Source organism: Xylaria bambusicola (assembly GCF_022495145.1).
Source record: "Xylaria bambusicola strain CBS 139988 unplaced genomic scaffold F5B22scaffold_30, whole genome shotgun sequence".
NCBI lineage: Eukaryota > Fungi > Ascomycota > Sordariomycetes > Xylariales > Xylariaceae > Xylaria > Xylaria bambusicola.
Genome location: NW_025953583.1, coordinates 333,280 through 357,147, shown reverse-complemented (window position 1 = coordinate 357,147; position 23,868 = coordinate 333,280). Strand labels below are relative to the sequence as shown.

The following is a 23,868-nucleotide window of genomic DNA, read 5'->3' as shown; positions in this document are numbered from 1 at the left end:
AGAGGATGGCATTCTACCAGGCGAGCAGGGTCTTGGTCTGCAACAACTGCTGTAAATGGCAGAGGCCGTGGTCTAAGAAGCAGAGATGCCTGTCAAGATTCGCGGTCTCCGGTCGAGCTACCGTATCCCTTCACCTCCAATTAACGTGTGGTTGGCGCAGACCCTAGTAACAGCTTAGTTACACGATAGGTCACATATTTGTCGGCTGTAATTACGGATTCCGTAACTTGTGACTATGTGTGTTTCAACCAATCACGGCCGTCCTATATTCCAATTACCGAACTTTTTTTTGTGACGCAGCTCCGACTCCGGCTCCGTGCAAGCGACGCGCCAGGACATGAACGGAAGCCGTTAACCTTCAGTTCGCTGTTGACGGCGTTTTGGAACCATCAACACCGCTTCCGGGCACAATCATACAGAATGGCTGCCCTCGTATGTTTCTCTACCACCTGCCAGTGCTCTGTCGCGTGCAGCGTCCCCCGTTCAATCCTCGACGAAATTTGACTGACATTGCAACTTCAGCGGAGAGCCATTTCTCTCAATGCCGCCGCCATGGCGATGCGGCATGGCCGGATCTCGATGGCTCGCACGCGATTAGTATCGGTACCTGCGACTAGATTCCGCAACTGTATCTCGACCAGCGCCCGACAGCAACAGACTTTCCAGACGCAAAATGATAGCATCACAATTCAATCCGCCTCTAAGCCCTCCCCGGCCTCTGCCGCCCCGGTCAACCGCCAGACGATTACCGAGAAGATTATACAGCGTCACGCAATTGGCCTCCGTGAAGACAGAAAAGTCAAAGCTGGGGATTATGTTACATTACGGCCGCATCGGTAATTTCCTTCTCAGCTGCCTCCTCAGTGCAGCCCTGACAACTGTAATAGGTCAATGACACACGATAATTCATGGCCTGTGATTACCAAGTTTATGGAGATGGGCGCCTCCAAGGTCAATGATAATAAACAAGTTGTTATGACGTATGTCATCTTACCGTCTAATCCTTCATAGTCTCTGACTAGTCACAGGTTGGATCATGATGTACGACGTTTTACCTAAAAAGCCCAGGGGATAATCAGCTAACGCGTTTGTTATAGGTCTCGAATCACAGTGAACAGAACTTGAAGAAATACGCGCGGGTGCGTTAGTCCCCTAGCCATTAGATCCTAGCTCTAGATGCTGATTCCAGGTCATAGATCGAGGAGTTTGCCAAAAAGCATGGAATTGATTTTTGTATGCTTCTTTTACTGGGTCGTGCCCGCCTAATCGTACTTGAAGCAAGCTAATCTTAACCTAAAAGATCCTGCCAAGCACGGAATCGGGCACCAGATCATGGTGGAAGAAGGCTATGCCTGGCCAGGGACCGTTGCTGTTGCTAGCGACAGTCATTCGCCCATTTATGGTAAATGCAAGATGTGATTTCCGCTCGTTGACAGCCGGCTAATGAAAATATAAAGGTGGTATAGGGTGTCTCGGGTCAGTCCCCTGGAGTCTTCTATTCTCCCCTTAGGAAAGTTTCGGACCTGTTTCCTCCTGATGCTTCCGAAATATGCGATAAATTCTCACTCTTTCTGGTAATTACTGACTCCAGAAAGGACGGCCATAGTAAGGAGCGATGCGGCGTCTGTTCTTGCGACCTCGCAAGTATTCTGGCAGATTCCACCCATCGCCAAAATCACTTTGACGGGTATCCTGCCACCGGGCGTCACAGGCAAAGACACAATTCTTGCCCTGTGTGCTATGCTCCAGTCCGAAGTGCTCAACCACTGCGTAGAGTTCCACGGATCCGAACAGACGCTGGCAAGCATCCCCATATCGGACCGCCTCACGATCAGTAATATGACCACAGAATGGGGTGCTCTATCAGGTTACTCTCTCTCCTCCCGTATTTCCCTTCGGTTTCTGATGAATATGTGTAGGACTCTTCCCAGTTGATGATATGCTTATTTCGTGGTACCGTGCTAGAGCCACGGTTGCGGCCATGTCTAATAGCCCTACTAAGGAGCGTATAAATCACAAGCGGATCGACGAGCTTTTGGAAAACCCTCTGACTGCTGATCCCGGTGCTACATATGCTAAAGAATTCTATCTTAACCTGTACGAAAATAATTGCTACCCGCATATCATTCGTAAATGATGTTCTAACAAGGCGCAGATCCACCCTTTCCCCCTTTGTCGCCGGACCCAACAGTGTCAAAATTGCTAACCCTGTCAAGAAGCTCGAGTCGCAGAACATCTCGATAGACAAGGCTTATCTTCTGAGTTGTACCAATGGCAGGCATGAGGATTTTGCTGCCGCTGCTCGTGTTTTTCGCGAGGCTGGCAGCGACGGAAAGCCTGCTAAAGTTCACCCCAATGTCAAGTTCTATCTTGCACCAGCATCCATAGCTGAACAGCAAATGGCAAAAGAGGCTGGAGACTGGCAGGTTCTTGAACAGTCAGGCGCTGTGTTATTACCAGCAGGTTGCGGTGCTTGTATTGGGCTTGTAAGATTCTAGCTGATTCGTATTCATTTGCTTGGTACTAATATCGGACACAGGGACCTGTATGTGATAGATTCTAATCGTACCAGATCCGGTTGTTCGGTACTAATACGGTATACAGGGTTTGCTCGAGGAAGGCGAAGTAGGGGTAAGTCCTCTGGAATCATTTATTCTCATCTTGGGCAGATTTCGGGCCTCACTGATTTGCATGCTCCTGAAACGCCTACTGAATCCTTACTCTCCAGATTTCGGCGTCAAATCGCAACTATAAGGGTCGGATGGGTAACTCAGCTCTGTACCTCAAGCTTGATACACGATGCTAATTTGATGTTTCTAGGTAGCCCCAAGGCACTGTGTTATCTTGCCAGCCCTGAGGTAGTTGCTGCCAGTGCTATTCAGGGCAAGATTGCTAGTCCTGGTTGGTATGTGAAGCCCGAAGGTGTGGAGAAGCCTATCATTGGTGAGGGCACCGGTGACTGGGCTGCCGACAGAGCTCGCTCTGCCGCGGATGCTCTTGACCTGCTCATTGGTGATATGGAGAGCATGATTCGCACGGCTGAAGGAGCCGCCGAAGATTCGGCCTCTCCAGCAGCTACTGAGGCTGGAACCTTGACGGACATCCTCCCGGGCTTCCCCGAGAAGATTGAGGGAGAGATTGTTTTCTGTGAGTAATTGTTACATACACCCATGGACTTACTCGCTAACTGTGGTAGGCGATAATGACAACATCAATACCGATGGCATCTATCCCGGACGCTACACTTATCAAGATGACATGACCCCAGAGCAAATGGCTAAGGTGTGCATGGAGAACTACGATACCGAGTTTGGCAAGATCATCAAACCACATGATGTGCTCGTAGCGGGCTCATCTTTTGGATCAGGAAGTAGTAGAGAACAGGTCAATTAACCTTCCAAATTTCCAGTCTAACACTCGGATATGATTTACTAACTTGAACCTAGGCCGCCACATCGATATTAGCCAACCAAATACCATTAGTGGTAGCTTCATCATTCTCCTCCATTTTTGGCCGTAATAGTAAGTTGCCCGTGAGGTTCTTCTTGTTTTCCACTAGTTGTTGAGCTAATGGAATTGCTATAGGCATCAACAATGCTCTTCTTACACTTGAACTTCCGAAATTAGTCGAGCGGCTCCGCGAGGCGTTCAAGGACGACGCAGAGAAGCCGCTCACTCGACGCACAGGCTGGAAGCTACTGTGGGACGTCCGACGCTCTAAAGTCACGATTACACAGAAAGACGGCATCTCGTGGGAACAGAAGGTTGGTGAAATGCCTCCTAGCGTTCAAGAAATTGTCGCCAAGGGAGGCGTGGTCAAGTGGGTGCAGTCGAAAATCCAGGCTTAGAATGTATATAGAATGTTAGAAATGTCATCATAACATGTCCTAGTAGTCCAGTTACCTTGATTAATTGAACATGAGTTGTATCCATGAACCAACGTTGAGTACCTACCCATGTACCTACTTACTTTGCCAACTGTTTTTGGCAACTGGAAGCGATATCGGACGTGCCCAGCTAGGTGGATATATGCATATGCAAGGGTCATGAGAGATTTCGAGATTCGCGATTCGCAGTTACCAATGACGATCTGGAACTAATTAAGTTTCTAACCTGCATCACATGTATGTCGCTCTCATACATACCGTACTTACATACATACCGGTAGTACTTAAGTAGTGGGCAGGTACAAAGGTACCTACTTCTATCTATGTGGAATCAGCGATCATGGTGACACCATCAAGGTTGATCCCGATGACCTAGGTACACTCTTCTCATGATCACGATACAGTCGCACCAAAGCTGGCATTGCCCAGTAAACCTCGTGAATGTTGCATAGGCACCTACCTATTCAGCGTATGCATGAGCTCTCCCATCAATCTGCAAATCGCCAATCAACTTCGAGTTCGTCATGGCGATGCCAAGGCTATTATACGGCACGGCGTGGAAGAAAGAAGCCACGGGCGACCTCGTCTTCAAGGCATTGAAAGCTGGGTTCCGGGGCGTCGACACGGCCGCTCAACCCCGTCACTACAATGAAGCCCTTGTGGCCGCTGGCATTAGAGAGGCCATATCCAAGGGCATCGTGAAACGAGAAGATCTTTTCGTGTGTAACTCGCTCTGCCTCGCCTATCTACTCACTTATTCACCGACTTCCTGCCTTCTTTGCCTTGGTCTGAGCTAAGAAAAGGCGAGGTGCTGACATCTCATCTCTCGCAGATTCAGACCAAATTCACTCCCGTCAGCGGGCAGGATCCCCACAATATGCCCTATGATCCCAAGGCGCCCCTGGAGGAGCAAGTGCATGCCTCCGTGGCCTCGTCACTTGCGAATTTCACATTCGAAGACTCGGTCAGCGCGTACATTGACAGCCTTGTACTGCATTCGCCGCCGTCTCGGGAATTCTCAGACCTGGTAACGGTCTGGAAGACGCTGGAGACATACGTGCCACACCGCATCAAGCAGCTCGGGATATCCAATACGGACCTCGCTGTCGTCCATGGGCTTTGCACGAGCCCCGACGTGAGCGTGCGTCCGGCGGTGGTGCAGAATAGATTCTACCCCGCCACGCGGTGGGAAGTTGATCTGCGAGCGTACTGTCGCGCCCACCGCATCGCGTTCCAGACCTTCTGGACCTTGAGTGGGAACCCTGAACTGCTGCATAGCGCACCGGTACGTAGACTAGCCGAGAGTGCCACCATCAGCGCACCGGTCGCCCTGTACGCCCTCGTGCTAGGTCTGGAGGGAACCACTGTGCTAGATGGCACTACGAGCGAGGAACATATGGCCGAGGACCTGGAAGTGAGTCAGATACTGGATGGTTTCGCGCAGACCGAGGGAAGTCGGGATGTCTGGGTGGCGTGTCTCAATGAATTCAAGGCCGTCATTAGAGAATCGTAGTAGTTGCCTATATTTGTTGCGAATGAGTCGTGGTGAGATCCAGATCGCACAAATAAGTAGACGACCTATAGTTGAAGAATTGCTTTATCAGGGTCTATTGTAGTGTGATGTGGTTGATAACCTCATGTATCTTAACTCACTGCCTACCCTACCTAAGTACTTTACCTGGGTACTAATTATACTAACTACTCGAGTTTTGACTCTTCTTCGAGTTATTGAAATGACAACTTACTACAATTTCTTCTCTTTCATCTCATCTTTACCCTTCTCTCATTATTCCTTCACGTCATCGTAGGACTGCATTCCATAGATCCAAGAGAGAGTGTCTTGTCGGTGCGTCGTCTTCGAGGTTTAGAAAGTGAGAGAGAAGAGAGAGGCATTAACCAACCATATGCAGTGGCACGCCAATACTTACTACTGAGTGAGATCCACCTCCACAAAAAAAAGCCCACCCCCCCAGTCAATACGACATCCACAAATGCAGTTGAGCGAGCGAACTTAATCGGCCCCATCGCACATAAAATCCACACAGACATCACACCGCAGGGATCGCATTTAGACGCTGCTCGAGAGTGCATCTAATTCGCCGGGTGCTCGAACATTCGGTCTGAGCACAGAGAGGGCGTGCGTGTCTGTGATCTGACCTGTCTCTAAAACGACACCCGTTGACCAAGCTGCCAAGACAGGGATCCCAGCGCAGCCCACGAGACCAGTACACGGCGAGCGCCAGGAAAGACCAAGTCGATCCCGGGCTCCTGGGACAGAGGCAGAGAGATATCTTGAAAGGTGTGGTTGCGCGACCGCTCCGCCATCTGAGACGACGCGCGGACAGGCGCCGCCCGTCCAGCGAATAAGAACCACCGCTCCCTGGCTGATCTGACGACGGTAAACGAGCACGCCAACACTCGCCCTCCCATTGAAACCTGGGAATCGGTTGCAGTTGGAGCTTGTCTGTGGTGTTGCCCACCTTTTGTCCACCTTGCCCACCTTGCATCTATAGGCTATACTTAGCCAAACAGCCGTGCCCTCGAGCTACTGCATACGCAACTCATCACACAGGCCTTCTTTTTTTCTTGTTAATTCTTGGATTTCGGGATCGTTGTCGTTGTTGCCTAGTCTGGTAAGAGATTCTCCTTTACTGTTGCCAAAAAGCGCATGTAGTATTTGGAGCTCGGAGGGAAGATCCAGGGAGATAGGACGGAGTGTGCCGCAACTCCTATCCCATCCTGCGTCCTGGTCATACATGACGGCAAGACCTGTTTGGATTCATCAACGTTGAACGGGGAGTCCCGAGCGAGGGAAGGGAGGACAAGAATACAGTAAACTGACCTCGACTCCAACAAGCACCGTGAACTACCCTGTCTCTACGTGTCTTCCTCCCTACCTGTAAGGCCGAGATACAAGTAAGAATCTGACGCCTTACTCAAGGTGACACAGTTTCAAAAGCGCATTTCACAAGGCATAATATTGTTTTTCGCAAAATTTTCCCTTCTCTTCCGGCACCTGCGCCGCACGATAAAGTCCGTGCTGATAGACGACGAGGGGGGGTGAGCGAGGTAAGCAAAAACTCGGTGTGAGCGTCACATCTATCAACGTGCGCCGCAGGAATCCGGTTTCTAAAGCACGCAAACCAAGCGAAAGGAACAAGCAGTGCCGTTGTGGGGACTCTCGACTCTCAACCTATCCCGAAGGGATCCAGAGGGGAGACCCTGGGTTGGCTCCAGTTGTTCGTCAGTCACTCAGTCAGTCACTCGGGCCGGCGGTCGGTCTCCTTTGCTACACCAGACAGGAAAGGAAAGAAAAACCGTACGACGGACGGACGACGCGCAGGGTAAACATGTCGTACCCCACAGGTTCGCATGACACGGACAGGACCGAAGTGAAGGAAGCAGAACAGCCGTCGTCGCCGTCGCTTTCCGCCAATGCCAATGCCAATGCTAGCGTTGAGACCAGCAGCAGCAGCAGCAGCACAAAGCCACAAGCTTCTATCCGTGACGCGGCGGCGCTGTCCCCCGAGACGTACGAGGATGAGCACGTTCACAGTGTGTATGAGTCGATCGCGAGCCACTTCAGCTCAACGCGGTACAAACCGTGGCCCTTCATCGCGTCGTTCCTGCGCGAGCGTGTGACGTCAGGGTCCATCGGGCTGGATGTGGGCTGTGGTAACGGCAAGTACCTGGGCGTGCGGGAGGGCGGAGACGTGCACATCGTAGGGTCGGACCGGAGCCCGTCGCTCGTGGGCATCGCGCGGGAACGTGGGTTCGACGTCGCTGTGGCGGACGGCCTCGCGCTGCCCTTCCGGGCCGGCTGCGCCGACTTCGTGCTCTGTATCGCAGTCATCCACCACATGTCGACGCGCGAGCGGCGTATCGACGCCCTCCGCAAGCTGCTCACGTGCGTGAGGGCTGACGGGGGCCAGGTGCTCGTGTACGTGTGGGCGCTAGAGCAGAGCTCGAGCCGCAGGGGCTGGGATGCGGATTCAGCGCAGGACCAGCTCGTGCCGTGGGTGATGAAGGCCAACCAGAACAAGAAGAAGGACAAGGACGACAGGGACAGCGGTGGTAACGCGGGCGTCGACACGACGTATGAGAGGTTCTATCACCTCTACCGCGAGGGCGAGCTCGAGGAGGACCTGCGTGAGGCCGGGGGCAGGGTCATAGAAAGCGGGTATGAGAGGGATAATTGGTGGGTGATAGGGGGTCACGGGGAGGAGGCAAAGCCATAGACCGCCCTGCTGCAGGTACCTACCTACCAACCTACCAACCTACCAACATGGCTACTTGTCCACTTGTCCACTTGCCTACTTGCCTATCTGCCTACGTCCCTCCCTCTCTCTCTCTCTCCTCTCTCTCCGTCTCTCTCCGTCTCTCTCCGTCTCTCTCCGTCTCTCTCCGTCTCTCTCCGTCTCTCTCCGTCTCTCTCCGTCTCTCTCCGTCTCTCTCACTTGCTTACCAGCGGTTACCTGTGACTAATTCTGACTGCGGTGGCTGGCCTCTGACCTATTCTGGCCTATGGCACACTACGCGGCACACTGACATGACACTCACATTGCACTATCCCACCTCACTACAACGTTGGATTCTCGACGGGGCCCGAGATAGGGGCTGCATGAGGGCAATATGTGCTGTGGTGTAGATCTCTCAGATCTTACATGCGCGAGTTTAGGCAATCGCCGCGGGAATTACTGGCTCGTCCAGGCAGTGTAGGTATTGTAGCATCTCGTACGGCGAGGAACGTTACAAAGGATTTACGCGGATGAAGGGAAATGAAGAACGTAGGTAGCAGTAAGGTAACAACCAAGAGCCTCGAGAGGAGGAATGATCAGCGTTATCGAGTCGACGAAAACGGTGTTTTCTCTGACTTATCATATTATTGTACATACATACATACATACTTTGGCTTTTTCACACACGCTTTTCCTATCTTTTCCCTGTATTGTGTGGTTCATTTTCGAGTTACGTTCCTGTAACGACACACCCTCCGCAACAAATGAAAACCTCGGAACAATAGAAACCAAATAAAAACAAAACAAATAAAATTCACAGACAAAGTAAATTCGTTTCCCAACCATGTTCATTACGCTTAAGCAAGATACGCCCATTGAAAATCAGTCTAACGCAAAGATAAGATCCCGGAACTGAAGGATCAGAAGGAGGAGGAGGCACAGAGAGAATAGAAAGAGAGAGTAAGAGTAAGGCAAAGTAGTAGAGGGAAAAAGAAACGAGGAAACCCAGTAAGGTAACGGAAAGAAGAAAATAAAAAAAACCGAGCCAAGAAATATTCTGACTCGATTTCGCTTCCGTGGTTTTCCCCGATCATTTCACTCAGATTGGCTTGCTTTGTAATCCTCTTTTTTGGATTTCTCTTTTCTTCTTTCTTTAGTTTCTCTCTCTCCGGGAAAAAAAATCCCTGGATGTGTGTGTGATGCCATGCGATGCAATGTGATGATGTGATGTTAAGGAGGGTACGTTTAAATAAACAACCACATTTGCCAGGGGTCCCCTCCCTTCGATGCCTGATAGACGCCCAAGAGGAGTGCAATAAAGACAGAAAAGAAAGAAAAGCCAAAAAAAAAAGAGGGAAAAAAAAAACCAAGCCACCCTAGCCCTCAGCTACCTGCATGGTCCCCCCCAATCCAAATTTAACCCCCTTCCCCAACCAACTACCGGCCCGCTTCCTGGACTCCTGGAGTTTTAATAACAAAAAGGGTTAAGAAGATCGAATTATGTAATGGGGTACCTGGTTTCTCGTTGCTTTTTCTTGTTTTTTTGTTTTTTTTCCCTTTCCTCTCTCTGGTCACTCTCGTTACTTTCCCCGTCCTAGTATCAGTCCCCCCGTTGAACCACATTTGCAGCCTGCATACTCTTTGTCATGCGGTGTTGAGGAGCCAGGTGATTACGAGGAACCTGAAACAAAGGACCGGAAAAGGTCAAGAGGGAAAGGAAAAAAAAAAAAACAAGAAGATTACGGAATAGCCTAACAAAACGAGCAAATCTCGAAACTCTTCTCCCCACCCTTTTTTTTTTTTTTTTTTGTAAAGGATGCGCATGGTGGTGCGAAATGGAACGAGGCTTCGCTTTCTTTTTGCTCCATTTCTTCCAAAGGGTGGGGAGAAAAAAAAAAGTTTCGTAGAGTTATCTTGCCTATCCTCGTTTTGCCCCTCCCCCCTTCCTTCAGTTTTCGATGTGGGTGTTGTAGTGGTGTGCTAGTGATGCCAAGTATGAAAGTAGATAGAATGCGTACTCCGATCCGATGCAGAATCCCAAGTTCCGTGTTTGTTTTGTTCTCGTCCTCGAAAGCAACCCCCAATCTCAGAGAACACGCCGATGTGGGCGAATGTCCGCGAGTGTAACGCCGTAATGTCATATGTGAGATGTATGTCGGTGTCACCAGGGCGAGAAGCCAAAGGCGTCGAGTGTAATGCCGGTGCTGTTGTTGTCGTTGCTGTATGATAGCGCACATGATTCCTCGATCCTGTTTTTATCCCGGTCTGTGAACGCCTCCAAATTCCAAATTCATCCTCGTCTTTATGGTGGTCTAATATTTTCCTCGTCTTCCTGTACCTGAATCTTTACAAAACAAGGTTCCAAGTCTCTTCAGCGCTCATCGTCTGGATTGTGGGTGCTCGTATGGCTCAGGTGGTCGCTCGAGGTGCCTGCGTCTACTCGTTTCGTAGGGCATAACCTCGGGGCTCCTTCGTCTCTTAGAACTGGCCGATGCCGGATCGATTGGTGGGTAGCCAAGTGGTGGCATGTAGGGCCCGGGACTTGCTGTAGCACTGTGTACGGGGCTCGCACTTGGCACTCCTGCTGAGTAGGCTGGCGTGCTGTAGGGACTAACACCAGTTGTAAGTTCTGCCACGCTTGGGAGCATTCCCGGCCGCGGCGGTGGGTTTTGAGTCTGAATAGGAGCAAGGTGCCCGCCGCCGTGTGGATGAGAATATCCGTAGGTAACCTCAAGATGCTCGGGAGGTGGGAGATGATGTGTCGCAAGACTTTCTCTTCGCACGAGGGGGCGAGCTGGAGGGAGCGCGGTGCCCCGACCATAACCTCTTCCATGACTGACCTCTCGCGAAATCCCCCCTTGTGATGAAGAGTGTGTGTGTCGCGAAGAAGCCCGTGCCCCTCCATGAGCCGTCTCCAAAGTCTGGGCAGAGAGAGAGAAAGGTGTCACACCTGCTCGTCGAGCCATGTCTTGCTCCCCCAGCTGCCAATGCATCGCCTCTGCCGCACGCCATGGTATGGCCATCTCCTCTGCAACTTTCGCCCACATTTCGGGTTTAAATCTGCTTCCTACGTTAGTCTTCCGTGACGTCTTGTCTGTGCGGTCCGCTCGGCCTCTCGTCCAGCTACGAAAGTAAGGATTGGGGCGGTTAGGACTCCCAAATTCTCGTGGGGCGTACCTCTCGTACAATCTTGCCAACTTGTTCTTCCGCTCTTCGTCCCATTCACTACGCCTCTCGAGATAATTCTGGTAATGAAGGCGGCAGCTTATAGCGCTGCGGCCGGGTAATCGTTTAGAGATGTCCTCCCACTTCATCCCGCTTCCTCGAAGATCGATGATTAGTGCGTCTTCTTCTGCTGACCATTTACTCTGCTTCTTCGCCGGCGCTTCTGAGATGTGAGGCGCCATTCCGCGCTTGCTGACAGTTCCTGCTACCATGGGGCCTACTCCTCCCAGGCGAGGAGGTGCTGCGTATAAGGGAGGTCCGTAAGGCGCCGTCGTCGTGACCGCCGGGCCCGCGGTAGCCGGTACGGATGTGGATCGGCTTTGCTGGGATGAGGGTAATGAGGACTCATTTGAGTCGGAGGCCTTAAGTAGGGAGGCGATATCCACGATGGCGGTAGATCGCCTATAAGGCCGTAATCGGGCTGGTAAGACTCGTGTTCATGGAAACGTCAATGGTGTCGCTAGTTTAGTCGACTTCAACCGTGACGTTTTGGCTGTGTCCCTTGCTATGCCGCTGTGTTCTTCAAGAGACCTTATAAGCAGACTATTGGTGATGACGATGACTGTAGTGATGTAATATTCTATTCGCCTCTTGGTTTGTTTTTTTCCCTTGGTACTTTTGTCTACCCAGACAATGCTAGGGCAAATAGAGGTTGAGAGCCAAGCGAGTAGGTAGGAACGGAAATAGTTTGAGGTTAAACGAGCGAGTTTAGGAGTGCTTTGGGTATCACGGGAGAACTATTAGATGACGATGGGATGTTTAGATGTTTCGGAGACTTGGTTATGGAAGACCTCCTGAGGGAGCCAAGATTAATGTCAGTGAAGCGTGGTCGCGTTTCTAGGAACTGTCATCATGATTGGGCGTACTTGGTCCGCCCTTCCACCAATGAACGTTGTTATGACGACCTGAAAAGCTTTGAACAACGAGGCGGCGCCAGGGCTCGTTAATACGTCAGTCTAGTTGGGTTACCGTCAAGGGTTTCGCCAGCAAGTGGAACATTTGCAACAGTCATGATAATCTAGGGAGAGCCATTGTGGGAGAAGAGTGTCACAAGAGGGGCCACGTTGGGTGTGCAGCGTATTCTAGACATTAAAAGAGAAAAAGCTCAAACGAGGTCCCTACAGAAGCAACGGACAGCAAGTCAACGAAAATAATGTGGTGGTCGTGGTGGTAGTGGGGGACTCTGCTATGCTAGGGCCAAGTATTTCGAGGAAGCCTTAAAGTAGACCAAGCATTGTAAGTACCAGGTGAGGAAGTCCAAGCGGGAGCAGGGGAGGGGTGTATGAAAACAAGTGGTGTAGGTATCCAAACATTCAATGTGGATCCCAGATCCAGTTCTAGACAGCAGTTATTGTGTGTCAGTCTATCAGGTATCAGGTATTAGGTATTATAAGATCAGTCAGTCAGTCGGGTTGATGGGAGGCATTGTTGCGTAGCGTACCACTCACCAGACTAAGGGCAAGAGGCATCACGCTACTGGGCGAGCAATGTACGAGTCGGTGAGACAGAACTCCCATGTAAGTAGGGCAGACACCTCCAGGTTAGGTAGTCGGTTCGATCACTACAATGCCGATTCAGGACGCTGGTGCTTGAGATCCTCCAAGTGGGAGTCAGAGGCTTGAACACACACGCACACGCACACACACACATAGCTCTGTTACCCACGAGCTATAAACTGGGGCTGATTACATGGCCACGAAAGCATGCATGAGCTCGCAGAGAACAATTCACCGGCTGGCACACTAGATACATGGAGAACGGCGGATTAATGACGCAACTGGAGCGGCGAACCGAAGAAACGCAGCGGAAACCAAACGAACGTAGGTACCGCGCGTGTCCTGAAGCTCCATGAACGTCTGGCCGGGACAAGGGTAACCAACACCGGGAAGAGCATCAAGGAGTTGCCCTGAAGTTCGAACACGACAGCAAGAACCAGGATATAGAGCATACACAGCAGAGTATAGGGTTCTAGGCTTAGCAGGTAGATCAAGCACTACACCATGCCACTATGCACAAAGCTGTCCACGATCTGAAAACATTGGACGAGCCGCCGTGCCGCACCGTGGTGGGAAGCACAGGGCTTATTAGATAGCAGAGAGGACGTTCGGGGGAGGTCACATCAGTCGAACGATCAGTTCCAGAGGTCCCAGATAAACAGATCTAGTGGCGGTGGCTGCCATGAAACTCCTTCATGAGTGGAGCCCATTGAAACCGACAACCCTATGCTATGCTGGTGCTGCTGATGCGCATGGCGGATATGGCTTGGCTGCTGACGATGAAGCCCAGTCGGCGCTGCACTAAGCTCGACTACGGCAGCATCTCTTGACCTAGCCGGCGCCGCATAGGGCGAGCGAGAGCAGCATTACAGATATTAGGGGGGAGGGGGGGGGGAGGGGGGCGTTTCCTATAGTAGAGCGAGAGAGAGAGAGAGAGGCAGAGAGAGTGTTATTAGGTCAATATTTAATTTGCAGTTCGCTGTGCTGTGCGGACTGCGTGCGCAGGTGAGTGGGGGGTAACAGAAGCGACTCGTTTGCGCGCCTATGGCAAATGATCCTGGCACATCCAAGTATCTACTTACCTACCTACTCTGTACGTGCAAATTAGTCTGCGTGGGCGGCGCATGGTTCAGGCAGGCGGGCGGGCGTGTGTGGGCGTGTTGTACTAGGTAGGTAGGTAGGTATGTAGACGACGTGGGTGGTGTTGGTATTGGTATTGGTATTGGCGTTGGTGTTGGTGGAGGATGGATGGATGGATGGATGGATGCGTGGATGCGTGGATGCGTGGATGGGAGTGGTGGTGGTGGTGGTGGTGGTCTTGGTGAGATCGGGGAGCGTTAACCGCAGAAGCCAACTGTTTGGCGGTGGTGCTTTGTCCCTCGAGTTCCCACGAAAAATCCCCGCCCGGCATCTCCTCCGGCACAATGTACCTTGTCTGATTGCCAACCCGCTGCGGCCGCCATGAACAAGGCTTTGTTGCCTCGGATGCGGGAAACGGGGCTTTTTTTCTTGAACTCGACGTCTGTGCGGGCCTCATCTACATCATCTCCATCATCTCCATCCATCTCCATCCATCTAGATAATGTCACCTTCATTTCAGCCCGTCTTGCCCACCTCAGATCAGACAATGTCTGTGAGACGAGCCTGGACAGAAGATCAGAAAATCACCAAATGCGCCCCCCCTTCCCCAGGATGATGACGTCCACACAGAAGAGACAGCTTAGCCGTCCATTCCCGGCCGCCGGGAATACTACGACTACGAAGTATGGCATGTAAGTAGGTACGTCTCTTGGGTTGCGAGTGAACTGGCGGTCAGTTATCATGCACACCAGAAACACACACACACGCGCGCGTGCGCAAGCAACTTTTTGTCAAGGAAGTACCCATCCCTTATTCTGTACCAGGAACTAGCCTGTCTGATCGTTTTAACTGCCATGAACCACGATCGCCCTGGCTTATGCGGATGGATTGTCATTGGAAAAGCCCGCACCCCCCCTGCGCTCCATCCCCGTACATGGTACTTATGCCTGATTACTGCAAAAGCGCAGGCACGAAGCCCTGCTGCGGCTTTACTTTGACCGTATGTTGTCCCAGTCTGTCCCAGGTATGGGGGACTGCCCGCCACTCTCCAGCCCGCTAAAGAAGCGAAGAACTGTGGGTTGCGTGTTCACTGTCCAAATGGGAAACAAGGAGCTTAACGGCAAGAGGCGATGTCGGTAATAATGAGTCTAGCGTACACTACCGGTAGGCAAATAGGCAAGGCATGCAGCAGCATCTGTGGTGTTCGTACGATAATTACAGCCAGCCAAGCCGCCAGAGGAGCATCCCAGATTCCAATGTGGTGTAGGCGGTGCTCGCGCCCAGCACACGAGTCATCGCAAGGGTTCGATTGAAGCTTCATTCATTCAGATAGTGAGGTTTTCCGACTCCTTGTCCTTGTCCTTTGCACCCGAAGTAGATAGTGCAGTAACCGAAACGTGTGACAAGGGTAGATGGTTGATCGTCGACCGGCTTTTTTAGCTGTTGCTGCCCGAGCCAAACGGGATCGTCACCAATTCCTATACTTCCGTTTGTGGATCATAATTCTACTTTTATAGGGTTGGCATTTCTATGAGTTGCAAACGCTCGCTGCTGGGCGTTCTCAACCTTTTTTTTTTCTGCCCTACGTCGGATCCGGAAATGCGGAAGATGGGGTGACACTGAGGGAGATGGCCTTTCTGCTCGTCATGCACCTATCATAGTAATGAGTTGGCGGCATGAAGAAGCTCACTAGCACGCTACTGAGAAAGTGGCAGGCAGGCAGGTCTTCTTCTCGAAAAAACCTCGACGTTTCATCTGATATAGCGCTTACGATAGCACCTGTATTTGATACAAGACACTTCTCTACTTAGATAAGGCTACCATCGTCCTAGGGATGAGCTGTGGCACTGGGTGCGACACGAGGTCAAGTGAGGCAAGGCGCATGTGCCTCTGTCTCTTGCAATGTGCTCATCGCGTGTTCTGGTAGTCTGGGAAAGCCAACCAGTCAATCTCAGGACCACTCGGTTGGGCTCTAGACCAGCCATGATCCAACCATGACCACGGCCCGGTTTTAGAACCCTCCACTCTTCACCCGCTTAATCAGACCCGCTAGATATTCAGCTGCGTTGGCCTCGCATCAACGGCTGGACCTGGTAAACAACCTGCATGCACTGGTACGATGGCTGAGCGATCTGTGATCTAAATCTACCTATGCCACCGTTACAATGTCACGCTGGCAGATTCGTTTCCAGCACGGACGTCAGGCTGCATACTCGCTACCAGAACCTTGTTCTCTGCTTTAACGCATTGGGTCGTAGCGGAGGCCTTTAACCGTCTTTGGTACCTGAAGATTTTTGCTTGTGTCATGTATAGTACATCTAGATGGGCAGACAGAATTTATTAGGTTCTGCTGAACACCAATGCCGAGTACCGGTCGGGTTAAAACAGGGTAAAAAAGGACAGCTAGGTAGGTAGGGAGGGAGGTTGACGGCAGCGCGTGTCCGTCCGTCAATACTTGGAAAGAAGAGAGCGGTGAGCAGTGCAGCCTCGTGACTATATGTGAGTGCCATCTCCCTATTTGCGCTGGGCATTAATGCGAGGCATCTCTGGATACTTAGACTCCGCCTGTCTGGGGAGAAAAGACGGCAAGAAGTTATGGTACGGGTAGAGAGATAGGTAGGTGGCCAGGTAGGCAGGTAGGTAACTGAACGGTAATTTGGCCCAGCATAAGGTGCTGCAGCGAATCATCAAAGTTGCATTATTTCGTATCATTAATAGTACTGACGAACCAACAACGATGTACTATGTATGTATGTATGTATGTAAGGGCGGGCGCCCTGGCGTCGAACGCCTCCTGTTCGCCAGCTGGTGCTAAGATGGCGGATGGGTTATATGACCTGTCCAGTCGGACAAGTCACAGGGGAGTGTATACTTCGTAACATACTTAGTATATGTAGGTAGTACTGAGCAGTTCCATGCCGTTGCAACTACAAATCTGTTTCGTTTGCTTGGCGGTGAAGTCATTGGCCCCAGTTCCCGTGTCCCCCCGTTCTTCAACCCGTAAGCTGAGGGCAAAAGTTACTTACCGCGTACGCTAAGCCAACAGCATCGATACCTAACGCGAAAAGCATTGTGAGATAGAGTAGGTACTGTAGACGCGGTCTGCTAGTCTAGAGCGAACATGATGAGATTGTGCCCAGGTAGAAGGGAGGTATAGTGGTGTGGTGTAGTACTTGGGAAGGGTGTGTTGTCTGGAAGGGAGGCCGGGTGGGTGGGGAGGAGGAGGTGAGGCGTGTCGGTATCCGGCGGCCGTCGTGTTCCCCCGCGGCGGCCTCTCCACGTCCACGTCCACGTCCACGACCAGACCAGACCACAACGGACGTGTAGTGTGAGCCATGGGCGATGAGCGACGCGAGATGAGAGTTGAGGGTTGAGGATGGTGAATGAAGGTCTCGATGCTGCGAAGAAGCTGTCGTGTAGCAACCAAATTGGAGACTCATATCGACGATACAAACGGCGGCATCCAATGAAAATATCGGATCGGCGCTGTCGCTGGTAACACGCGACGGCAGGCGGAAGGATCTCGGCTCCTGGGTCAGAGCTGGGTCTGGTCAGTCCTGGGGTCTCTGTAGGTACGGATCGGCAGTCATCCCCTCGTGCATGCAACAAGAACAAGAGACGCCTGCAGCAGGCAGAGGACAATGGGGTAAACCACGCGGCTCTGAAACAAGTGCTTTGTTTGCTGTGACGGTACCTCTGGGCATTGGGATGGTGGTACCTCTTGTTCCCATTCCCATTCCCATTCCCATCGTCCCTCCCCATCCCCATCCATCCCTACCTATCCCCATCCTCACCATCCTCATTCACATCCACATCCTGTACACCACCCGCTCTGGTCCATGTAACCTCGCGGTAGCAAGCGTAGTGTAGTGCACTACCTATGTATAGATAGATAGATAGATGTGGATTTGTATAGGTACCTACTTAGCAAGTATGTACATGTCCTCTAGTCAAGGAAGAGGAAGAGAACAAGAACGAGATGTCATAGGTGCAGCGGGCGAGTGCATCACATGGCCTACATGTACTCAATAGGTACCTTATCATCTGCTTCGTACGCTACCTAGACACCTCTACATCAAACAGAATCAAACGCCTGCATCGTATGTACGTATGTACGCCTGGGCAAACAGGTTGTATACCAGTAGTACACGTATACACAGGTGTTGTAGGTATATGACCATCTGTGATAGGTAGGTAGGTACCAGTTTGTAGGATGTGGTGTTGTAGGTATCTTCAACATGTACGATGCAAGCACCAATACCCTATCTCCTGTAAGTCCCTACCTACATCGTGATGCAGAGTACATATACTTACTTGCCTACTTACTTACCTACCTACTTACCTACCTACCCTACTTCGTACTTGATGGCCTTGTGTCCACTGAGGTCGGCAGGTAATGTAGGATACGTAGGATACGTAGGATACTATGTAAGTATGTTCTGAAACCCCTGGCAGCCAATATACCCTGGGCTATAGAGACCATCGGTATATACCTCTGTAGGCACGCTACAGTCCCGGCGGGTTACATCGTAATGTAGCATACAATTGAATGTCACTCGAAATACTCCAGTCGTGTAATTAATTGATTCCTGGTGGTGTAGTGTAGAGGCAGGTTGGGTGGGTGGACCAAGCAAGATCTGGATGTCGAGAGTGCCACGTTTTGCCGACTAAGCACTTATTTACACCACGCCATCTAGCTTAAGAGGCTAATTAGCAGACATTCTCTTAATCTAGCCGTAGTCCTCCATCGAAAACCTGAATCATGGATTGACTCATCACTCCTCTGTCCAACTCAGTCACCACGGGGGGTGGTTACATGTAGTATAGTACCTGGTCTACATACATACATTGAAGAAGCCTGAGGTTGGCTGGGTAGAGCCCGGAGCCCGGAGCACAGCCACAGCATCACTCAGAACAGGTAGGTACCTACCTACATATGTAAGTACCTATGTACCTACCCAGCCACATTTTCTCGCTTGCGATACCTCGTTTCGGTAGCTGTGCCCGACTTGTTTGCTTGTGGACTTGTGGACACCCGAACGAACAGTCAAGACCCAAGGACCGGGCTAGGCTAGCCATATACCGTGCCGGTACCCAACTCACCTAAAACCCGCCAGCGCTGCCGGATATTGATCACACACAGTTAGGCCGCCGAGGATTATACGAAGACACATAGCTGTAGATTGTCTTGTATTGCGGACGTGGTCGGTCGTCTGAGGCACCTCGCATAAGTGCTGCGCATATCGTCAGACGACGGTACTCACTGTCTACGGGCAAGGGGTCAAGGGAGTCGGAGTCTGGCCTATTCGGTTAAGTCTGTTGAAGCCATCAGCCCTACGTGGACACGCCGCGAGTGAACGGAAGACATTCCTGTTTCAGCAAGAAAAGCAAGCAAGCAAGCAAGCAACCAGCAGGCAGGCAGGCAAGCGAGGCAAGGGTCCCTCCAGGAAGCACAGCGCCAATAGCTTGTCATTCAGCCACGTTCACGCACACGTCGCTGTTGTCATCTTACATACCTACCTACCTACCTGCCTACGTACGTACAGTTGTAGTAAACATGGCCGATGTTCCACTTCTAGTCACCTCGGAGAATTCCTCCTCCGAGAGGCGAATCACGCCTTCATGGTCCATAAGTCAGCTGAAGAGCAAGCTCGAACCTATCACGGGCATCCCGCCTTCCTGCCAGCGCCTGAGGTTGAAGACCTCGGCCAACGAGACCGTGGCTATCGAAGCCGAGGATGAGGATGTCACGCTCCTCACCAACTTCCGCTTGGCGCCGTACGCTGAGTTACAGGTAAGAAGAAGACATGTACTCCGGGACACTATTTTCGTCGTCCCCGGCCCGGTCACCGGGTGCAATATTGTGCAGCCATCCTACCTGCTAGAGAACTGCCGACGCTAACATCCCTGAAGATCGTCGATACTCGGCCACCTGGGGCTAGGCTGAACTTCAACGACACATCTAGCGTCGAGAAATATGTCATGCCAATTGAAGAATACGAAAAGAAGGCAGACTCAGTGCTGGCCTGGAAGAAGGCCGAGAAACTCGGCCGGTTCAATCCTGATGCTCCAAGCCTCGAGAAGGCCAAGGTGGATGCCGTCGACCAGGAGATCAAGAGTCGAGGCATCGAACCCGGGAAGCGATGTCGGGTGGGTGGGGATGATACGCGTAGAGGCGAGATCAAGTTTGTTGGCGAGGTCAAGGAGATACCTGGCACCTTGGGCGCTTGGGTCGGCGTTCATCTCGACGAACCGGTCGGGAAGAATGATGGTAGCATAGGAGGCACCAGGTATTGGGGTGAGGAATCCTCACTCAAGCATGGCGTGTTCGTCAGGCCAGAGCGAGTCGAGGTTGGTGATTGGCCAGTCCTCGACGATTTAGAGGACATGGAAGAGATATAGCCTGCATTAGACCAGTTCATCCGTCCTCTGGTAGACGGCAAAATCGCCGGCCACACGAATGGTAGCATGGGGTACCCTTCTTTTCACGCGGCTAATAGGTATCTCTAAACCAATACAAGAGATGACCTCGTTGTGGTACACTCTATTTCAGACTTCCTCGAGTCATTGCAAAGCCCGTATTGCATCCACTTAGCGGGAATACCACGACCTCTTAATCCCTACCATTTAGATCCAGATGATAATGCGGATGGATGCAAGGGTCAGTACTGTTTTTTTGTTAGTCTTCATCCCGCCTCATTCTTCTGTAATTTATGTGGTCTGCCCAGTCTAGACCCAGCGCTATGCTTTCATTTTGCTCACTCAAAGATATAGTATATAGTTGCGTGCATTTAGCCCAATATCTCGAAAGTAACCTTTCTAACGCAATAGCCCACTTCCATGTCACATATTGGTATCCATTATTGGGGCGATAATACCTTATGTAGCTTTGCAGATAATAACAACAAACCCCTATATCATTCCAAATATGAAGTCGTCGTCGTCTTCCCCGGTACATTTCAGATAGAATAGGGCTGTGCTATACACTCATGGACCTATATTACCGAGATCCTCTTACCAACACTCATCTGGTTCACGTGTACTGTTGGTATCCCTCTCTTCAAACTCTACCCACCCAGACCCCTGCTCCGAACCATCGAAGCCACCCGGCAAATGTGAGTTGGTAGCAACTAAGTACTAGTCAGTTTTAACTAGTCTATCTGTAGGAAGCTACTTAGGAAGCTAGAGAGCTAGAGAGCTACTGTGTAGGGCTAGTGAGCGCATGCAGTTTGGTATCTAGGTAGTCCTTGGGAGATCTGACATGAGCAGCGAACGCAACAAACCAACATCGGCCGTGGGCAACGCAAGCAGGGCAGCAGCAGGGTAGCGGAAGGATTGTGCTTTGGTGCCGGGGTTACACGCCAGGATTCCGAACCTGCCGATGAACCAATACCGTGCTGCGCGAGGGATTTCGAGGATCACCCGCCATGCAGCCGAGCAGCGTTTATGCATGTAATGAAACCCGGCGACCGCCGCGGCCAGTCTCCCGTGCGTCCTGCTCTGCCTCTCTCTCCAATCTAAACTAATGCGCGGCTTACGTATGTGAGATGATGGCTGATGAGAGGCGTCCAAGGTGTTACGATGAACTAGTCCAGGTATAGGCATTCTAGCGAGCGATTTTTTTTTTTTTTTCATCTTACAATTTTTTTTTCTTCTGCATCAACACGGTTGCATCGAAAACCCTCGATAAGCGGGCTGAAGGGTTCTTGGGAAAATCTGGGGTGTACCTATACTCATGTTGAGATATAAGTAGGAGGTTACAAGGGGGGTGTGGTGCATATTGGTAACAGGACGACTTGAATCAACGATGATTCTTGAGCACGTTTGAGATGTCTTAACAACTCAAAGCATATTCGTTCCAATAATGCTAGCAGCTACTACCAACCTGTTTACTCACAGTAGAGAGACAGACAGCCTGCGAACAACAAACGTTATAACTGATAATTTATGCGATATACTTACTCTTTCTAAACTGAACTGTTTTGGAACTAGGGTTTGAGAACACCTACACCACTGGTCATACTTGGTATTTCCTGGAGTCCTAGCTGACATGGGGATAGAAGATCCGAATTGCCTAGCGCACCCGCGTAAAGCGTGCCACTGAGGGACGGAGATTGGCTTATACCTACGGTACCTAGGAAGAGATCAGAGCGGCACAGCACGCTGTTTCATGGCATGAACAGGATTTTCCAATTCGCCAATTCGCATGAGAACCATTCCCATCCGCATCCGCTGTCGGGATAAAGGTCAGGCAGAAATGAGCGATTACTAGGGGGGGTGTTGCCGTGGATCTGCTTGGAGTGGTTACAATATCACGTTGTAATATCCGCCGTGTCGGAAAAGGTTGGCTAACCTGCCTACCGTACCTACCAACCTACCTATACCCGAAGTTCATTCATCCCAACACAGTCGGCCTCGGAAGAATAGCCGGAGTAAGATTGGAGCGGAGATCACGCTGTGTGTAATGTAAGTACGGGCACCGAAACATGGGCGTCCTAGCGGCAACCTGCGTAAGTAAGTAATGTAATGTAGGTAGGCAGTTCGGGGATGAGAAGATGGGCGCAGAGCCGCAAATCCGCCAGTGTGGAACTTGATGATATGTTTACCTGATGTTAGTAGGTAGGTCGCATCAACTCATCATCAAACTCATTCTGGCTGCGGGACCTAAGTATATTGGAAGGGCAGACAGAGCGCCATACCGCGAACACTAAGGTAGGCCGTACCGGTATCATATTGCGCCTTGTCTGTCTCAACTCTGGTGTCTTGTTCTTGTTGTTGTTGTTGGTGTTGATGTTATTGTTATTATTATCGACGTTTCAATAATCATTGGCGCAAACAGCGTTGGCGTTGGAAGGGGGTTTCAAATAGGTACCGTACAGGAAGGACGCATAGTACACTACATACAGTTCACACTTTAGGTACATGTCCGGCGTGCTTGGACTCGCTCCTACAACCCGGTACCCTACAAGGCGAACCTTGTGTACATTACTAGTGAATGGCATCACGTCGTCATGTACTTACTCATTTACTCACTTACTTACTGTGTAAGATGTGTATACATTCATATGGATGCACGTAACTTGTGGGCTGTGTAGTTGTGTGCTGTTTGATGCGTGCGTAGGCTGCTTCCTTGGCAGCAGCCAATTAAGGCGTGGTAAATGCAACTGAGCTCCTACAATGTCTTGGTCAATTTATTTGTGTTTTTATACTATTTCCATTGGCTATGACAGGGAAGGGCATGGCAGGACAAGGCCTTTTTTTACTTCACTTGTCTTGTCTGATTCCAAATCCTGCATGTCGCATGCTACCTATCTGCACCCTTCTCTACCTACCCAGGTACTTATAGTATGCTTATCTGGCGACTGCGCCGCAGTATCATTCCTTATTTCAAGTAGTGTGAAAGCCTGAGGACACTCATTTCAATTCCAATTCCAATTCCTGCCGCTTCTGTACTTACTGAGACCATGTAATCGGGTATTATCGTGTGTGACGGAGGTGATTCCTGTCAAACGGGAAGCCCACTTTGAGTGTACTTAGTGTATCGCTCATCCCCCACAGCGCACCTGATTAGTGTGCGGTAGCGTTATTCTATCGCCTGGACAGGCTCGACAGGGTCTCAGCACTTGCGGCAGGTCAGCTGTTAGAGGCCAAATAGGTACCGTAGGCGAGTACTGTAGATAGGTCGATGAGGGCGGAGAGCGGAGAGAGGAGAGAGGAGAGGAGAGGAGAGCGATGGAAGAGAACATTCCTCTTCACAAGCAATCAAACCATCATGTTATCTATCCTGACGATGGATGTAATGAATGTAGGTACACTACGATACACTACAATACACTAACCACAACCTACACAGCCCAGTCATCCGTCATCCATCCGACATCCTTCTCTCCCCAACTTGAACTGTCTACTAACTAACGGCCCCCCTTCCCTTAGTTGGCGGTT

The 23,868-nt window shown here is 51.0% G+C and overlaps 7 protein-coding genes across 7 annotated transcripts; 4 read left to right on the top strand and 3 right to left on the bottom strand.

Annotated features, from left to right (window-relative positions):
* Positions 1 to 294: 294 nt before the first annotated feature.
* On the top strand, positions 295 to 4,097 carry F5B22DRAFT_277676 (uncharacterized protein). Its single transcript, XM_047970260.1, has 18 exons — positions 295 to 432; positions 523 to 836; positions 888 to 980; positions 1,029 to 1,041; positions 1,098 to 1,139; positions 1,197 to 1,233; positions 1,301 to 1,402; positions 1,458 to 1,476; positions 1,596 to 1,867; positions 1,920 to 2,097; positions 2,156 to 2,486; positions 2,540 to 2,545; positions 2,605 to 2,631; positions 2,729 to 2,765; positions 2,821 to 3,147; positions 3,197 to 3,384; positions 3,447 to 3,522; positions 3,586 to 4,097. The coding sequence occupies exons 1-18, from the start codon at positions 421 to 423 to the stop codon at positions 3,846 to 3,848; spliced, it is 2,337 nt and encodes a 778-aa protein (XP_047829471.1). The 5' UTR covers positions 295 to 420; the 3' UTR covers positions 3,849 to 4,097.
* Positions 3,887 to 5,689, top strand: F5B22DRAFT_277308 (NADP-dependent oxidoreductase domain-containing protein). The gene is made up of 3 exons (XM_047970257.1): positions 3,887 to 4,194; positions 4,292 to 4,606; positions 4,720 to 5,689. The coding sequence occupies exons 2-3, from the start codon at positions 4,412 to 4,414 to the stop codon at positions 5,398 to 5,400; spliced, it is 876 nt and encodes a 291-aa protein (XP_047829470.1). The 5' UTR covers positions 3,887 to 4,194; positions 4,292 to 4,411; the 3' UTR covers positions 5,401 to 5,689.
* A 266-nt stretch (positions 5,690 to 5,955) lies between these two features.
* On the bottom strand, positions 5,956 to 6,645 carry F5B22DRAFT_647993 (uncharacterized protein; the record flags this gene model as incomplete). Its single annotated transcript, XM_047978964.1, has 2 exons — positions 5,956 to 6,394; positions 6,458 to 6,645. 2 exons carry the CDS (start codon positions 6,643 to 6,645, stop codon positions 5,956 to 5,958), a joined length of 627 nt encoding a protein of 208 aa, XP_047829469.1.
* A 171-nt stretch (positions 6,646 to 6,816) lies between these two features.
* On the top strand, positions 6,817 to 8,451 carry F5B22DRAFT_277324 (uracil-5--methyltransferase TRM9). Its single transcript, XM_047970258.1, has 2 exons — positions 6,817 to 8,244; positions 8,305 to 8,451. Exon 1 carries the CDS (start codon positions 7,238 to 7,240, stop codon positions 8,123 to 8,125), a length of 888 nt encoding a protein of 295 aa, XP_047829468.1. The 5' UTR covers positions 6,817 to 7,237; the 3' UTR covers positions 8,126 to 8,244; positions 8,305 to 8,451.
* Positions 8,452 to 10,194: 1,743 nt separating this feature from the next.
* On the bottom strand, positions 10,195 to 12,282 carry F5B22DRAFT_277389 (uncharacterized protein). Its single transcript, XM_047970259.1, has 3 exons — positions 12,217 to 12,282; positions 11,303 to 12,144; positions 10,195 to 11,185 (listed from the first exon to the last, which is right to left on the bottom strand). Exons 2-3 carry the CDS (start codon positions 11,560 to 11,562, stop codon positions 10,504 to 10,506), a joined length of 942 nt encoding a protein of 313 aa, XP_047829467.1. The 5' UTR covers positions 11,563 to 12,144; positions 12,217 to 12,282; the 3' UTR covers positions 10,195 to 10,503.
* A 4,341-nt stretch (positions 12,283 to 16,623) lies between these two features.
* Positions 16,624 to 18,048, bottom strand: F5B22DRAFT_612566 (uncharacterized protein). The gene has a single exon (XM_047975351.1). It carries the CDS (start codon positions 17,692 to 17,694, stop codon positions 17,032 to 17,034), a length of 663 nt encoding a protein of 220 aa, XP_047829466.1. The 5' UTR covers positions 17,695 to 18,048; the 3' UTR covers positions 16,624 to 17,031.
* Positions 18,049 to 18,832: 784 nt separating this feature from the next.
* F5B22DRAFT_277234 (CAP Gly-rich domain-containing protein) lies at positions 18,833 to 20,437 on the top strand. The gene is made up of 3 exons (XM_047970256.1): positions 18,833 to 18,844; positions 19,074 to 19,720; positions 19,840 to 20,437. Exons 2-3 carry the CDS (start codon positions 19,484 to 19,486, stop codon positions 20,326 to 20,328), a joined length of 726 nt encoding a protein of 241 aa, XP_047829465.1. The 5' UTR covers positions 18,833 to 18,844; positions 19,074 to 19,483; the 3' UTR covers positions 20,329 to 20,437.
* Positions 20,438 to 23,868: the final 3,431 nt, after the last annotated feature.

Coding starts and splice junctions, on each gene's coding strand:
- F5B22DRAFT_277676 (XM_047970260.1), top strand. Junction 3,385..3,446: donor CAGGAAGTAGTAGAGAACAG/GTCAATTAACCT, acceptor ACTTGAACCTAG/GCCGCCACATCGATATTAGC. Junction 3,523..3,585: donor CTCCATTTTTGGCCGTAATA/GTAAGTTGCCCG, acceptor GAATTGCTATAG/GCATCAACAATGCTCTTCTT.
- F5B22DRAFT_277308 (XM_047970257.1), top strand. CDS start 4,412: ATGGCGATGCCAAGGCTATTATACGGCACGGCGTGGAAGAAAGAAGCC. Junction 4,607..4,719: donor TGAAACGAGAAGATCTTTTC/GTGTGTAACTCG, acceptor CATCTCTCGCAG/ATTCAGACCAAATTCACTCC.
- F5B22DRAFT_277324 (XM_047970258.1), top strand. CDS start 7,238: ATGTCGTACCCCACAGGTTCGCATGACACGGACAGGACCGAAGTGAAG.
- F5B22DRAFT_277389 (XM_047970259.1), bottom strand. CDS start 11,562: ATGGTAGCAGGAACTGTCAGCAAGCGCGGAATGGCGCCTCACATCTCA. Junction 11,186..11,302: donor TTGGCAAGATTGTACGAGAG/GTACGCCCCACG, acceptor CGTAGGAAGCAG/ATTTAAACCCGAAATGTGGG.
- F5B22DRAFT_612566 (XM_047975351.1), bottom strand. CDS start 17,694: ATGGGGATGGGGAGGGACGATGGGAATGGGAATGGGAATGGGAACAAG.
- F5B22DRAFT_277234 (XM_047970256.1), top strand. CDS start 19,484: ATGGCCGATGTTCCACTTCTAGTCACCTCGGAGAATTCCTCCTCCGAG. Junction 19,721..19,839: donor CGCCGTACGCTGAGTTACAG/GTAAGAAGAAGA, acceptor ACATCCCTGAAG/ATCGTCGATACTCGGCCACC.